The sequence below is a fragment of the Rhinatrema bivittatum genome, chromosome 15, assembly GCF_901001135.1.
Source record: "Rhinatrema bivittatum chromosome 15, aRhiBiv1.1, whole genome shotgun sequence".
NCBI classification, from domain to species: Eukaryota; Metazoa; Chordata; class Amphibia; order Gymnophiona; family Rhinatrematidae; genus Rhinatrema; species Rhinatrema bivittatum.
The window spans coordinates 28,468,239-28,481,371 of NC_042629.1; the positions used below are offsets into that span (position 1 = coordinate 28,468,239).

General features: G+C 42.9%; 1 protein-coding gene across 3 annotated transcripts in view; it reads right to left on the reverse strand.

Annotated features, from left to right (window-relative positions):
- LOC115076799 (splicing factor U2AF 35 kDa subunit) overlaps nucleotides 1–13,133 on the reverse strand; it is a 250,072-nt gene that overhangs the window by 128,069 nt on the left and 108,870 nt on the right. For 2 of the 3 annotated variants that reach the window (XM_029578697.1, XM_029578695.1), the window contains exon 4: nucleotides 469–518. The exons of the other annotated variant lie outside the window; for it this stretch is intronic. In XM_029578697.1, coding sequence (XP_029434557.1) covers nucleotides 469–518 — 50 coding nt within the window. The remainder of the gene's footprint in view (nucleotides 1–468; nucleotides 519–13,133) is intronic. 3 annotated transcript variants of the gene reach the window in all.

Consider the following 13,133-nt stretch of genomic DNA (forward strand, 5'->3'; position numbering starts at 1 on the left):
GAAGAAAGCAGGTGAGCTTTAAATTTCCCAATATCTGGCCCCTTTCTTGGAAGCATACAATATTCTGCAGGGAAGCTTCAGTTAGTTGTTCACAGATTAAACTCCCAGAGAGGTGGTATCAGTACTGACTGGGAGTCTATCAGAATTCTTTTCACAAGGCTTCAGTTGGGTCCGTAGTCTGAGGGAAAATCTACAGCCTATAGTTGGTATCTATATCAAGAGGAAAGCTGGGAAAAGTCAACTGCTCCAAAGCAGTCACCGAGGACAGCTTTCTTTTTTGGTGACAAAAAGATTTCAACATAAATACAAAATTACCCTTCTAACCTTTTTCTCCAGCATACAATACCTCTTGGATTAAGACAGATAATATATTTTATTTTCATTATAAAAGAGCAGCAGTGGCTAACAGAAACTACATTTTTGGGCTCTGATGATTTCTATACATAGCCTAATTAACTTGTAACTTACCTCAAAGAACTCATCATAGTGCTCTTGCATTTCTACATCACTCACTGCACCTGCAAGAACGCAAGACATATCCATTGACATCTACGTTCAATGCCCAGTGAAGAATAACTAGAATTTCAAACGGCTATTATACTCTCCAGAGCAGTATTTAAAAGATCACCTAGAACAGTTATGTGAAATACAAAGACAGCAAAAAACTAAAATTTACATATAAAATCTAATGTGGGGAGAACTCTCCCAATACATTACATATGGTCTATTCACCGAACTTAGCATTATAAAATAGGTCCTAAAATTTTGCATGAGAAACAATGTACAGCAAGTATAGTGATAAGATTTCCTGCTTCCATATACTGTACACATGAATAGCTGAACCCAAGTTTTTAAACTTTCTAGGTAGTTTGAAAGTAAAATTTTAATTTCATAAATTGCTCTTTGTTTTTTTGCCATATACTTTGTACTCATATACTGGCCTGTTTTATAAGCACAATGATACATTATTGGGAATATATATAGAAACCTGTGCGATATCTGTGTCTCCCTCATTACTGTATTAGATGTGACACCTGGTAACTACTGCTGGTACTGCAGCCTCTCTGCAGTTGAACTGGGCCAGTCTCTGAGGTAGGAAAGGTAAAGAGAGTGCGCTGGAATGTGTTGCCATTAGGTGTCAGGAGGAAGGGATGTCAGTACCCACAATGTAATTCAGCCGCCTGTGCTTAGCATGAGTAGGCCCAATGATCCCCTGAATAATGCTGTATTACACTGGTAAGCAAAGTTTTTGTTTCCTTCAGGCTTTTCGGTGTTTCAAATAGATTTTTTGATGCTGATCACAGACATTACTTCGAAATTTGTACATCACGTAAGGTTTTTGAGAAACGGCCAATTTTGTGTTACAATAATTGTGAAATTTTAAAACAATCTCACGTACATATATTTTCTTGCTGGACAGTAGTTTTTATGATTTTTAAAATTCATATATTTTTGACAGCCATAAGCAACGTAACATGTAACAGAGACTAACTTTTTAAAAAATACACCAAGAAACTCTGCCTGATCATGCCAGAACTTGCTCGGGCTGCCTGCAGGGGAGAGGCTGGATTAGGGATCAGAACAGCTGTTCTCTTTTCAGTGTGCTCCAGGCCCAGCCCCTCCCCTGCAGGCTGCCTGGAGGGGAGGGGAGGGGCTGGGGCAGAACACCCCTGCTGCTCTCTCACTTTTAAGTCTGAAAAGAAGTGCCAGAACTGCTTCTTCTACATTAATACTTTTTAGATATTTAAATGTCTCTATCATATCCTCTATCTGTTCTCCCCTTTAATATGGAGCAAAACATTCTGATATAATGGATATATCTCTTCGCAGCCTGGTGTCCTCAAATAATAGAATAGTTATTATATAGCAATGTCACTTAATTGTTTAATGCATCAATTCAGAAGGGAAGGCACCTTGAACTCCTTATTCTAGTATTTGTTTTTTTTATTATTGAATGTTTCTGTTTCAGCTCCAGAGAGTACTTTAATGTACTCCAGGGCAGAGACCTTTACAGTTGTGGTCAAGCAAATATAGTGGACTAGGTGGTGAAGAAGTTGATTCTCAAAGCTGACCAGTCCCCTCTGTGAATTGATATGAACTTTTCCTGACAGACTCAAGACTTAGAAGGTTCCAGTAGTAAATTGTATGAGGCCATCTGGTAGCCAAGTCCAAGGTGGGCTACACTGGTAAAGTTTGTTTCTTTCAGGCTTTTTGGTGTTCCAAATAGATGTTTTGATGCTGATCACAGATATTACTTCAAATTTGTACATCACGTAAGATTTTTGAGAAACGGCCAATTTTGTGTTACAATAATTGTAAAATTTTAAAACAATCTCACGTACATATATTTTCTTGCTGGACAGTAGTTTTTATGATTTTTAAAATTCATGTATTTTTGACGGCCATAAGCAATGTAACATGTAACAGAGACTAACTTAATAAAAAAATAAACCAAAAACTCTGCCTGATCATGCCAGAACTTGCTCAGGCAAGCCCCAGCTTGGCTCCAAGATTCCAACTTGTTTCCATGAAGACGCAGCCTTATATAAGCAGCAGCAATGAGTAGACTCCTATGCAACGTCTGTGTGAATGAGCGAATCATATCGCTAAAACTGTTGAGTTTAAAGCTTATGGATTTAATTTCATATACTTTATGAAATGTTGCGCCAATGTTGTAATAACCATGACATGTTTTGTTACATCTGTGGTGAGTTTACTCTGAAAGCACAGAAAAGGAGTATGACTGCACTCATTAAGAAGGCGTATGAGTTATACTTTGGGTGCAAAATTGGTGACCAGGACAGAGCAAAGGCTCCTCATATATGTTGCGCATCTTGTGCCAGAGGTCTGCGAGCTTGGCTGAAAGGTATACGACCATCCATACTGTTTGTCATCCCAATGATTACAAACGAAACTCTGCAGCAAAACATTTTTAGTTTTGTTTTCTGGTGTCAACATTGCCATTATAGCTTATGCCGCTACAGATACGTAACAATGCTTAATGTATATTGCACTTTTCTGGCAAATGGTATGTGATACAGACATAATAAAAGCATATTTGTGTACAGCTTGTTAAAATCTACTTGTTTCACTGAAGGTTGTGGAGGAAACAAAATGTTCCCAGAAATTTGTTTACCAGTGTTATCTATTACCTTATATCTTAGACTTAAACTTATCTCTTTCCATCCTGGAAGTCTCACATGTATGTGAGAAACAAAAGGCAAAGGCAAATGAAGAGCAATAAAACTTAAAAACAGCAAGTGAACCATCGAGGACTTGGGAGAAGAGATTCACAAACATCCGCACATAAACGCACCTTCTCTAATCTATCTACACAGTTTTTATAATATATAGATGTGTATGAAAGAAAAGCAGATTATAAATTCTTTTAAATTAAATCTAAAATATTCTTATTACATGAATACCTGCCTTTGTATCTATCTTTTACTATCCACAATGTGAACTTGAGATTTGGATTATTAATACAACTATTAATATTTCAGGAGGAACCATGGTTGGGGTCAGAGAAGAGAGGGGGAGGGAGATAGTATGTAAGGAAGTTAATCTCCTCTCCCCAGCTATTTCCATTCCACATACTGGGGACTAGGTTTCACCCCAGTAATAGCAATTTTGTGCTGGGGGGGAGGGGGGAGGTAAGAGGGGCAAGGGAGTAATCCCCATCCTTCACATAAATCTTGGGAGGAAAGGGCTGACAATGGGGCAGTAAACTTACAAGCATAACTGGGATTTTTTTGCCAGTCATTTTTGGCAGGCCTTTTCATGCATCTTGTTATTTAATGTAGACTACTATTTTAATATCCAGGGAAAGCAAATGCTGCTTACCTGTAACAGGTGTTCTCACAGGACAGCAGGATGTGAGTCCTCACATATGGGTGACATCACAGGATGGAGCCCAATCACGGAAAACTTCTGTCAAAGTTTCCAGAACTTTGACTGGCCCCTACTGGGCATGCCCAGCATGGCATTAATCCTGCAGCCAGCAGGGGTCCCCCTTCAGTCTTATTTAAAAGCTACAATCAGTGCCGAAAAATAAAATACTAAAACATTACGAACCCGACACTGCGGGGTGGCGGGTGGGTTTCGTGAGGACTAACATCCTGCTGTCCTGTGAGAACACCTGTTACAGGTAAACATTTGCTTTTTCACAGGACAAGCAGGATGGCAGGCCTCACATATGGGTGAGTACCGAGCTGAGGATATCCGAACATGCACCAAATGTACCCAACGACGTGCAACAGGCACAACAACTGGGGTGGAATTTGGGAGAGGGCATCCTGAACCCCACTGGGCAGGCGGAAAGGTGTAGGTACGTCACGTTGTAAATAGGTTACGAAGGACAGACTGGCCAAAGATGGAATCTTATCTTCCGGCTTTGTCCAAGCAATAGTGGGCTGCAAAGGTGTGGAGAGAACTCCAGGTAGCAGCCCTGCAAATGTCAGGAAGCGCACCGATCATAGGTATGCTACTGAAGTCGCCATGGCCCTCACAGAGAGTGCTTTAACACGGTCTTGAAATGGAATGCCCGCTTGCTGATAGCAGAAGGATATGCAGTCCACCAACCAGTAGGAGAGAGTCTGCTTACCCACAGGCTTCCTCATCTTGTTAGGGTGGAAAGAGACAAATAATTGAGTGCTTTCCCTGTGGGCAGCTGTACGGTCTAGGTAGCCCGTTTACAGTCAAGGGTATGCAGAGCCTGTTCTCCTGGATTGGCATGGGGCCTGGGAAAAAAGGTAGGTAGTATGATGGATTGATTGAGATGAAAATCCGAAACTACCTTAGGTAAGAATTTAGGGTGAGTGTGGAGTACCGCCTGGTCCTGCAGAAGTTTAGTGTAAGGCAGATAGGTAACTAGGGCCTGCAATTCACTAACTCTGCGAGCTGAAGTGATAGCCAAAAGGAAAATCACTTTCCATGTGAGATATTGAAGTTCACAAGAGTGAAGAGGCTCGAATGGTGGTTTCATGAGCCGATCCAAAACCAGATTAAGGTCCCAAGAAGGGGCCGAGGACGCAGTGGAGGCTTGATGTGGAGCAAGCCCTTCAAAAAACGTGTTACAAGGGGTTGTACTGATATAGGGACATCCCCGACACCTTTATGGAAGGCGGATACCGCACTGACATGCATTCTGATGGAAGAAGTCTTAAGGCCTGACTCTGATAGATGCCAGAGATAGTCCAGAAACTTCGGGATTGGACAGGAAAAGGGGTCAAGGGACTGAGAAGAGCACCATGACGTGAACCTTTTCCATTTGTAAGAGTAGATTTTCTCGTGGAAGGCTTCTGTGAAGCAATCAAGACACGGGAAGCCTTTAATATCGCGTCGCAGCTCCATAAACCAGGAGCGCATGTTGTTTCAATAAAAACCTTTAATAACAAAAAAAAAAAAAAAGACACGGGAAACTGGTTCAGAAAGGTTAAGTGGCTGAAGGATTAACCTTTCAATATCCATGCCATCAGGGACAAGGCTTGAAGATTGGGATGGCGTAGGCACCCGTCGTTTTGAGTGATCAGAAGCAGGTCCTTTCCAAAGGGAATGTGCCTGCGGATGGAGAGATCCTGAAGTATTGGAAACCACACTTGGCGTGGCCAGTGAGGTGCTATCAGAATAATGGTTCCCTTGTCCTGACGTAACTTCACGAGAGTCTTCGAGAGAAGAGGAAATGGAGGGAATGCATAGAGCAGACCGGTTGCCCATGAGAGGGAGAATGCGTCTCTGGGTTGAGAGTGTTTGCTGCGAATGAGAGAGCAGTAGTTCTCCACTTTGCGGTTTTGTGGGGACGCAAAGAGGTCTCTCCGAGGATATCCCCATTGTTGGAAGATGGAGTTCGCTACCGAGGGGTTGACAGACCATTCGTGCGGTTGAAAGACGCGACTCAGCTTGTCTGCCAGCACATTGCCACTCCTGGCAAGTAGGTGGCCCTGAGGTACATCGAATGGGAGAGAGCTTCCGCCCAAATCTGCGCAGCTTCCTGACACAGAAGGAAGGAGCCCTGCCTCCCTACTTGTTGATGTACCACATGGCCACCTGGTTGTCCGTCTGAATAAGGATGACTTGATTTGAGAGGCAATCCTGAAAAGCCCTGACAGCATATCTGATTGCTCGAAGCTCCAGGAAATTTATTTGGTGTTTGGCTTCCTCTGGAGACCAAGATCCTTGTGTCTGCAGATCGGCCACGAGGGCTCCCCATCCAAGGTTGGAAGCGTCGGTGGTGAGAGTGATTTGAGGGTCTAGAGCCTGGAAGGGCAAGCCCTGGAGGAGATTGATCTGAATTTTCCACCAGGTGAGAGACCAACGGAGTGAGTCGGTGACGTGAACAACGGTCGACAGGGGCTGAATGGATTGAGTCCATTGAGACCTTAAGAGTCCAGTGCATGAGTCTCATGGCCAAGCGGACCATTGGTATCACATGGACTGAGGACACCATGTGTCCCAGGAGGACGAGAAATTGGCATGCAGTCGCAGAGTGCTGAGACTGAAGCTGGTGAGCAAGAGACACGAGAGTTAGTGCTCGTTGTCGAGGCAGGAAAGCCTTTGCCTGCAAGGTGTCCAAGTCTGCCCCAATGAACGACAAGCTTTGAGATGGGACTAAGTAGGATTTGTCGTAGTTGACGAGAAATCCTAATGAAATTAGAATGTGTAAGGTTAGATTGAGGGACGACAGAGCAGCTTGCTGAGTAGGAGCCCTGATTAACCAATCGTCCAGGTAGGGGTAGACGTGAACACCTTGAGTTCTGAGGAAGGCTGCGACAACTACGAGGCATTTTGTAAAGACTCGTGGCACAGACGCTATGCCGAATGGAAGCACTCGATATTGATAGTGCTTGGGGCCTACTAGAAACCTCAGGTATTTGTGATGAGATGGAGTTATCACAATATGAGTGTATGCATCCTGGAGGTCCAGAGAGCAGAGCCAGTCTCCTCTTTGTAGAAGAGGTAGCAGCGAGCCCAAGGTGACCATCTTGAGCTTTTCTCGCTGGAGGTACTTGTTGAGGACCCATAGGTCCAGAATAGGACGAATGCCTCCCGATTTTTTGGGGATTAGAAAGTACCGGGTATAGAACCATAGGCCGTGCTGAGAGCATGGTACGGGTTTCTATTGCTTTGGACTGGAGAAGGAGGGAGACCTCTTGATCCAGAAGAATGGACTGATCGGATGTTCTCCACATCAGAAGAGGTGGGAAGTCCAGAGGCACGAAGAGAAAGTTCAGATGGTAACCTTGAGCAATTATTGCCAATACCCATTGGTCTGAGGTGATTGAGTGCCATATGTTTTGGAAGTGGCACAATCGACATCCCACTGGTATGAGAGGCCATGGAATCTGGCTTCTGCTCTCTAGGTGGAAGTCAAAAGCCTGAAGCAGGCCCTGGTTGAGGAGCTGCTTGTGGCTTTTGTTTACGTGTTTGATGAGACTGCGGTTTTTGATAAGGTCTTGTGGCACAGGATCTGGTTGGTAGCGGGTAGGACTTCTTAGGGTGGAAGGAGGACTTTTTAGAGTCCTTCCTGAAGGGCTGTTTTGAAGAGAAGTCGGAAGGCATCAGAGAGAGCTGTCTTAGGGTCTCATGATGGTCCTTTAGTTCCGCCACCGTCCGTTGAATCTGTTCGCCAAACAGATTATCTCCGACACAAGGCTGGTTGGATAACCTGTCTTGTACTTCTGGGCATAGGTCAGAAGACTTGAGCCAGGCCCACCTTCTCGCTGAAATAGCAGCTGCAGATACTCTAGTAGAAGTATCAAAGATGTCATAAGATGTTCTTATGTTTGCCTGCCTCAAAACCCTTGTTTACTAGGGTTTGTAATTGTTCTTGAAATTGCCGAGGCAGGGAGTCCGAAAAGTCCTGTATCTGCTTAAAAAGACCCTATCATATTGGGTCATATAAAGCTGATAGGCGGCAATCCGGGAGATGAGCATGGACCCTTGGAAGACTCGGCGACCGATGGCATCTAGGAACTTCTGTTCCTTGCAGGTGGAACAGAAGAGTGAGGCTTCAACCTTTTTGCTCTCTTCTGAGCAGACTCCACTACTACAGAGTGGTGATCTAACTGTGATTTCTGAAAGCCTGGAGCTGACTGCACCAAATAGGTAGGGTCAGCTTTCCTGTGGACTAGAGAAATGGAGCCAGGATGTTCCCAGTTCTTCTTCAGGAGATCCAGAAGAACCTGGTGGATAGGGATAGAGGTGATTACTTTAGGGGCATCCAGGAATTGGAGCAACTCCATCATCTGGTGCCTATCATCCTGTTCAGTCTGTAATTGGAAGGTAAATCATCGGTGACTGGAGAGGAATCATCAGTCCAGGTATCATAAGGATCAGCACCTGTCCCTCTAGGAACTAGAGGGGGACGGTATGGTGGGATACCGGAAGGTCCTGGTCTAGGCTCCGAAGGAATCATCTGAGGCACCGATGAAGGCATCGAAGGCACCGGCATCGAGGGCATCGATGGATGGCTCGGTGGCGCTGATGGACGTATCGGCACCGATGGTTGGATCGGTGGCGAGGGACGTATTGGCATCGATGGCTGAGGCAGAACTCCCGATGGACGGATGCGGAACGGTGTTTCTCCTCCCGATGACAATGTAAGTGGGGAGGGCACCGGAGACATCGGAAGCACAGGATCCATCGGTGGAAAAACAACCATGAGCGCTTCCATCCTGGAGAGCAATGGTACCAGCGCTGCCGGAATCGGGTCGATGATCGGTTCCGCAATCGGTACCGTGTCGGTGCCGGAGGAACCTGAAGTCGTTGCATCACCTTGTCGATGGCCTCCTGAACCATCTGGTCCAGTTCTTCTCGGAGACCTGGAGCAAGCAGCCCCGGCTCTGGAACAGAAGAGGGAGGCAGAGGCATAGCCAAAGGGACCACCATTAAAGGCTGAGTCGCGGCTCCCGATCACCTGTCGGGTGAGGGTTGCCTTGGTGACCCGGTTGCAGAAACGGTCGGTTCCTTTTCTGGATGGGGTTTCTTCGGCAGCGGCTCAGACAATGGCGAGGTCGATGATTTCGCTCCCTTGATGATCCGAGACTTATGGTGTCGATGGCGATGTTTGTCCCTGCGATCCCCTCGGTCCTGAGGAGTAAAGGGTGTCGATGGCCTAGAAGACGTCGATGCCGGGCAGACACTGGCCGGTGGTCGATGCTGGCGCGAAGTTGACGGTGCCGGCTCTGATGACGTCTATGCAATGGACGGAGTCAGGGTTTGAGCATGGAAGAGAAGTTCCATCTTTTCCACTCTGGCCTTGCAACCTTTTGGTGTCATTAGGGCACATTTGGTGCAGGTCAAGACATCGTGCTCGCGTCCTAGAGACATTACACAGACTTTATGGGGGTCTGTGATGGACATGGTGCGGGTACAGTCTGGGCACCGATGGAACCCCGACACCATGGCAAAAATCGAGCCGCGGTACGGTCAACGGCCAGTAGGCCGCGAGAGCCAAACTTGACGGTAATCGACGGAAAACGGGTAAAAATTTACTGGAGTACCGCCGTCTGAAAAAAGTTAGAGGAGGGACCCCTATGGGGCAAATTAACTTTTAGTAATTCCGTGAGGAAAATTCCTGTCAGGAATCTCTGTAGAGCTGCTTTACTGCGAGACTACTGCTGTGCAGAAAAAAGAAGACTGAAGGGGGACCCCTGATGGCTGCAGGGTTAGTGCCATGCTGGGCATGCCAGGTAGGGCCAATCAGAGTTCTGGAAACTTTGACAGAAGTTTTCCGTGATTGGGCTCCATCCTGTGATGTCACCCATATGTGAGGACTACCATCCTGCTTGTCCTGTGAGTAGCTCTTTGCACCAGAATACCCCAAAGCATACAGTACACACACACACACATCTTATTGCTATATTATTGATTTTAAAAACAATCTGTTTATTTAAACATACATTAACTTTCTAATACATCCTTAGCAAATTCTCATACATGCGTGGTGAATAAAAATGTTCCACTATCTAGAAAGATTTATTTAAAACACCTGAGAAGAGTCAGTACTGTTTGAGAAACCCAAAAGCTGTCAAGATGATTAGTTATATGCCAGTGCGTACTCTTAGGTAAGTGGATCATGAATATTTAATTACTCCCTGTCATAAAAAGTATAGATTACAGCAAACAAGAGCTAGATCCTTTTCTTATGTAGCTCCCAGTGTTTGGAATTTACTGCCCTTACAATTGCACAAAGAAGTAGATGTTAAGATATTTAGGAAAGGGCTGAAGGCACTGATTTTCCGGGAGGCTTTTAGACAGCATATTGTATGAAATGTTTATATATTACTGTTTCATGATTTTGTTTCATTATATAAGTATGTTTTATGTAAACCACACTGAATACAATATTGTATGGAAGTTTGCAGTATACAAGTTTTTAAATAAATGTCCCACTCTTTTAATATCCCTTTTGAACAGGTCAGATACCCTGCAGCAAATCTTACATAATATCCAGACAGATTGTAGTAGTGAAAATTGTTCCAGAACGACTAAGTCTTACATGGAGACTTGTGTCTTTATAGAGAGAGAGAGTTCCCCGTTCCCTGACAAAGTCCTTCATTTCACCAGTAATGACTTCTTCAAGGGGAAGAGATTACTGTGTGTTGGGGACTCAATATTAAAAACACAAGGCATCAAAAAAATGATTGCATATTGTAAAATAGCACTTACAGAGAAAAGTTACATAACTGCCCAAAAGATTAATTACATATGCATACAAGTGCATTCAAATTCTGTCGTGTCACAAAATCATTTCTACATTCAAGTGCTATCACCCTGGAATATTGCTTCAAATTCTAAAAGCAGAATTACAACAAAAAAATAATTTAGAATAATATACCTAAACAGGGATCGAATAGTATGTCACCGAGTCAGATGTTAAAACATTCCAGCTAATTTTTATTTTTTTTAAGAGCAATGGCTGCTACCTGAAAAATGAAATCACTAAAACTGTCTGAAAAGTCATTAACCAATAACGTATCAAGAATGATCCGAAGGGTTGCATCCTGCATTCAGACCAACAAACAAGACTCTCCATTAGTGAAATATTGGATAGATTAAAAAACTCATTCACTGCAGCTACTGAAGTTTATCATCATCCAGCATCTTCGTTTTCCTAGAGGAGGTTAATATCACCTTACAGCTCCAGCACACCATCGCCCCTGCTGGTCTGAACTCTATGATAGATTGGGAAGCCATCCTATGAACCATGATTCATATATAATCAATTTATTTATGTAACCTGGTATAGCACAGGTAGACTAGCTTATTCATAAAAAGGCACACAAATTTGTCAAACATCAGCTGATTTAAATACCTCTGAAACCTCGCGGTTTCCAGGTCTCGTTTTGCTTTTCGTCAGTGAAGTGAGGAGAAGGAAGGCTGAGGTAATGTCTGAGTGGATAGCATTATCTTTAAATACTTTTCAATATTTAACTTCTAACTCATACTGTTTGATCCCTGTTTAAGTATGTTTATTCTGAATAATTTTTTGTAGTAATTCTGCTTTTAGAATTTTAAGCTATATTCCAGTTTGATAGCACTTGAATATGGAAATGATTCCATGACAACAATTTGAACACACTTGTATGTGTACTGTAAGTAATCTTTTGGACACTTCTGTAAATAAAAGTAGTAGGATTTTTTTTTTAGGTAGCTGCATTAGTGTTCTATTATTTGATGATCACAGTATGTTTATGAACACTTATTCTGTATTGTCTATTTTGTTCATATGTATATATGAACACATATATACACACACACACACTCAGAGATACATATAGATATATAGATTTTATATATAGAGAGAGAGTCCTGGGTGCTGATGTTTACACAGCTAGAGAAAGGAGTTATTTTGGAGATGCAGTCTGTTCTTTTAGAGCAGTGATTACAGAACTGAAGGCAAAGACTGCAGTCTCACAGTGCCAAATGGAAATTAGACATATTAGCACAAATGCACTTTATTTTAACAAGGATTACAACAAAGATGGATGCAAAAAATGAAAATGAATGCAATATTCCAAGCTAAGAAAGTTAAAATGTAGTGTGTACTCCTTTGGTATTATTCCAGCAATGGAGCAAAATTGATGAGATCCAAACCTTCACAACTAACTGGAAAATATCACCTAGTCACAATACCATTTCCTAGTCCCTTGTCTAGAAGAAAGCAAGACAAAGACTTGCAGAGTGCAAGGCAATGGGATTGCACAACTGGGCTTCCCAAACTTATCCTAGGGACCTCATAGCCAGTCGGGTTTTCAGGCTATCTGCAATGAATATGCATGAAATAAATTTGCATATACTGAGTCTCCAGGAGAGGACTGGGAAGCCCTGCACTACAGGGCACCCAAGATTGCTTTACTCTTTGCACAATGATATGCACAAAACATTTCCAGTAAGCTCTTATTGGATCTGCTTGTATGTTTTGTTTCACAAGTTTTCAGATCTGTAAAAGAAGTAATCTGATAAAGGACTCCCTTACAGTGTTACATAATTTTCTGACGCAAAGCATATATTAATGTGGCATACAAATGTCAGTTTTTTTTCATATTTTAACAGACCCACTGATTCTATATCGCTTCTTGTGTGAGATCATTTAGGTTACCCTTTTATCACAACCATCAAATTATTTGCCAAGTACTTTAAAGTTGTTAGTCAAAAGTTAACCCTTATATTAGATGTCAAAAGCCCAATGGTACCTTGCATGGAGTAATTCAGCTAGTATAGGCTTGTTCAGCCAGAAACATGAATGGGCAAGACACATGTTAGTAGGTTGCTCTGTCTGTTCTTTTGAAGCTTTAAACCAGCACTTCAACATGGACTATCAAAGGTACAACTTGAAAGAGGCAATATAAAACACTGAAATCAAAAAGCCAGTAAAAAAAATATATCTTTAGCCTATTATATGATATCTTATAGTAGGTGCAGTGCAGCTTATCAAACAATGCAGAGTAAACCCCAACTCAGCTCTTCTGAGCCATTACATTCATCAGTGGGTTAGTTTATTTGTGTGCATAAAATGTTCTAACTGGTTGGAATTATTTTATCTTACAAGTGCATTCTTAAAAGTCATATCATTTCTTGTAAACTGAGCCCAGAAAACAGAAACAAAACAATGCTGACTTTAACAAACTTTT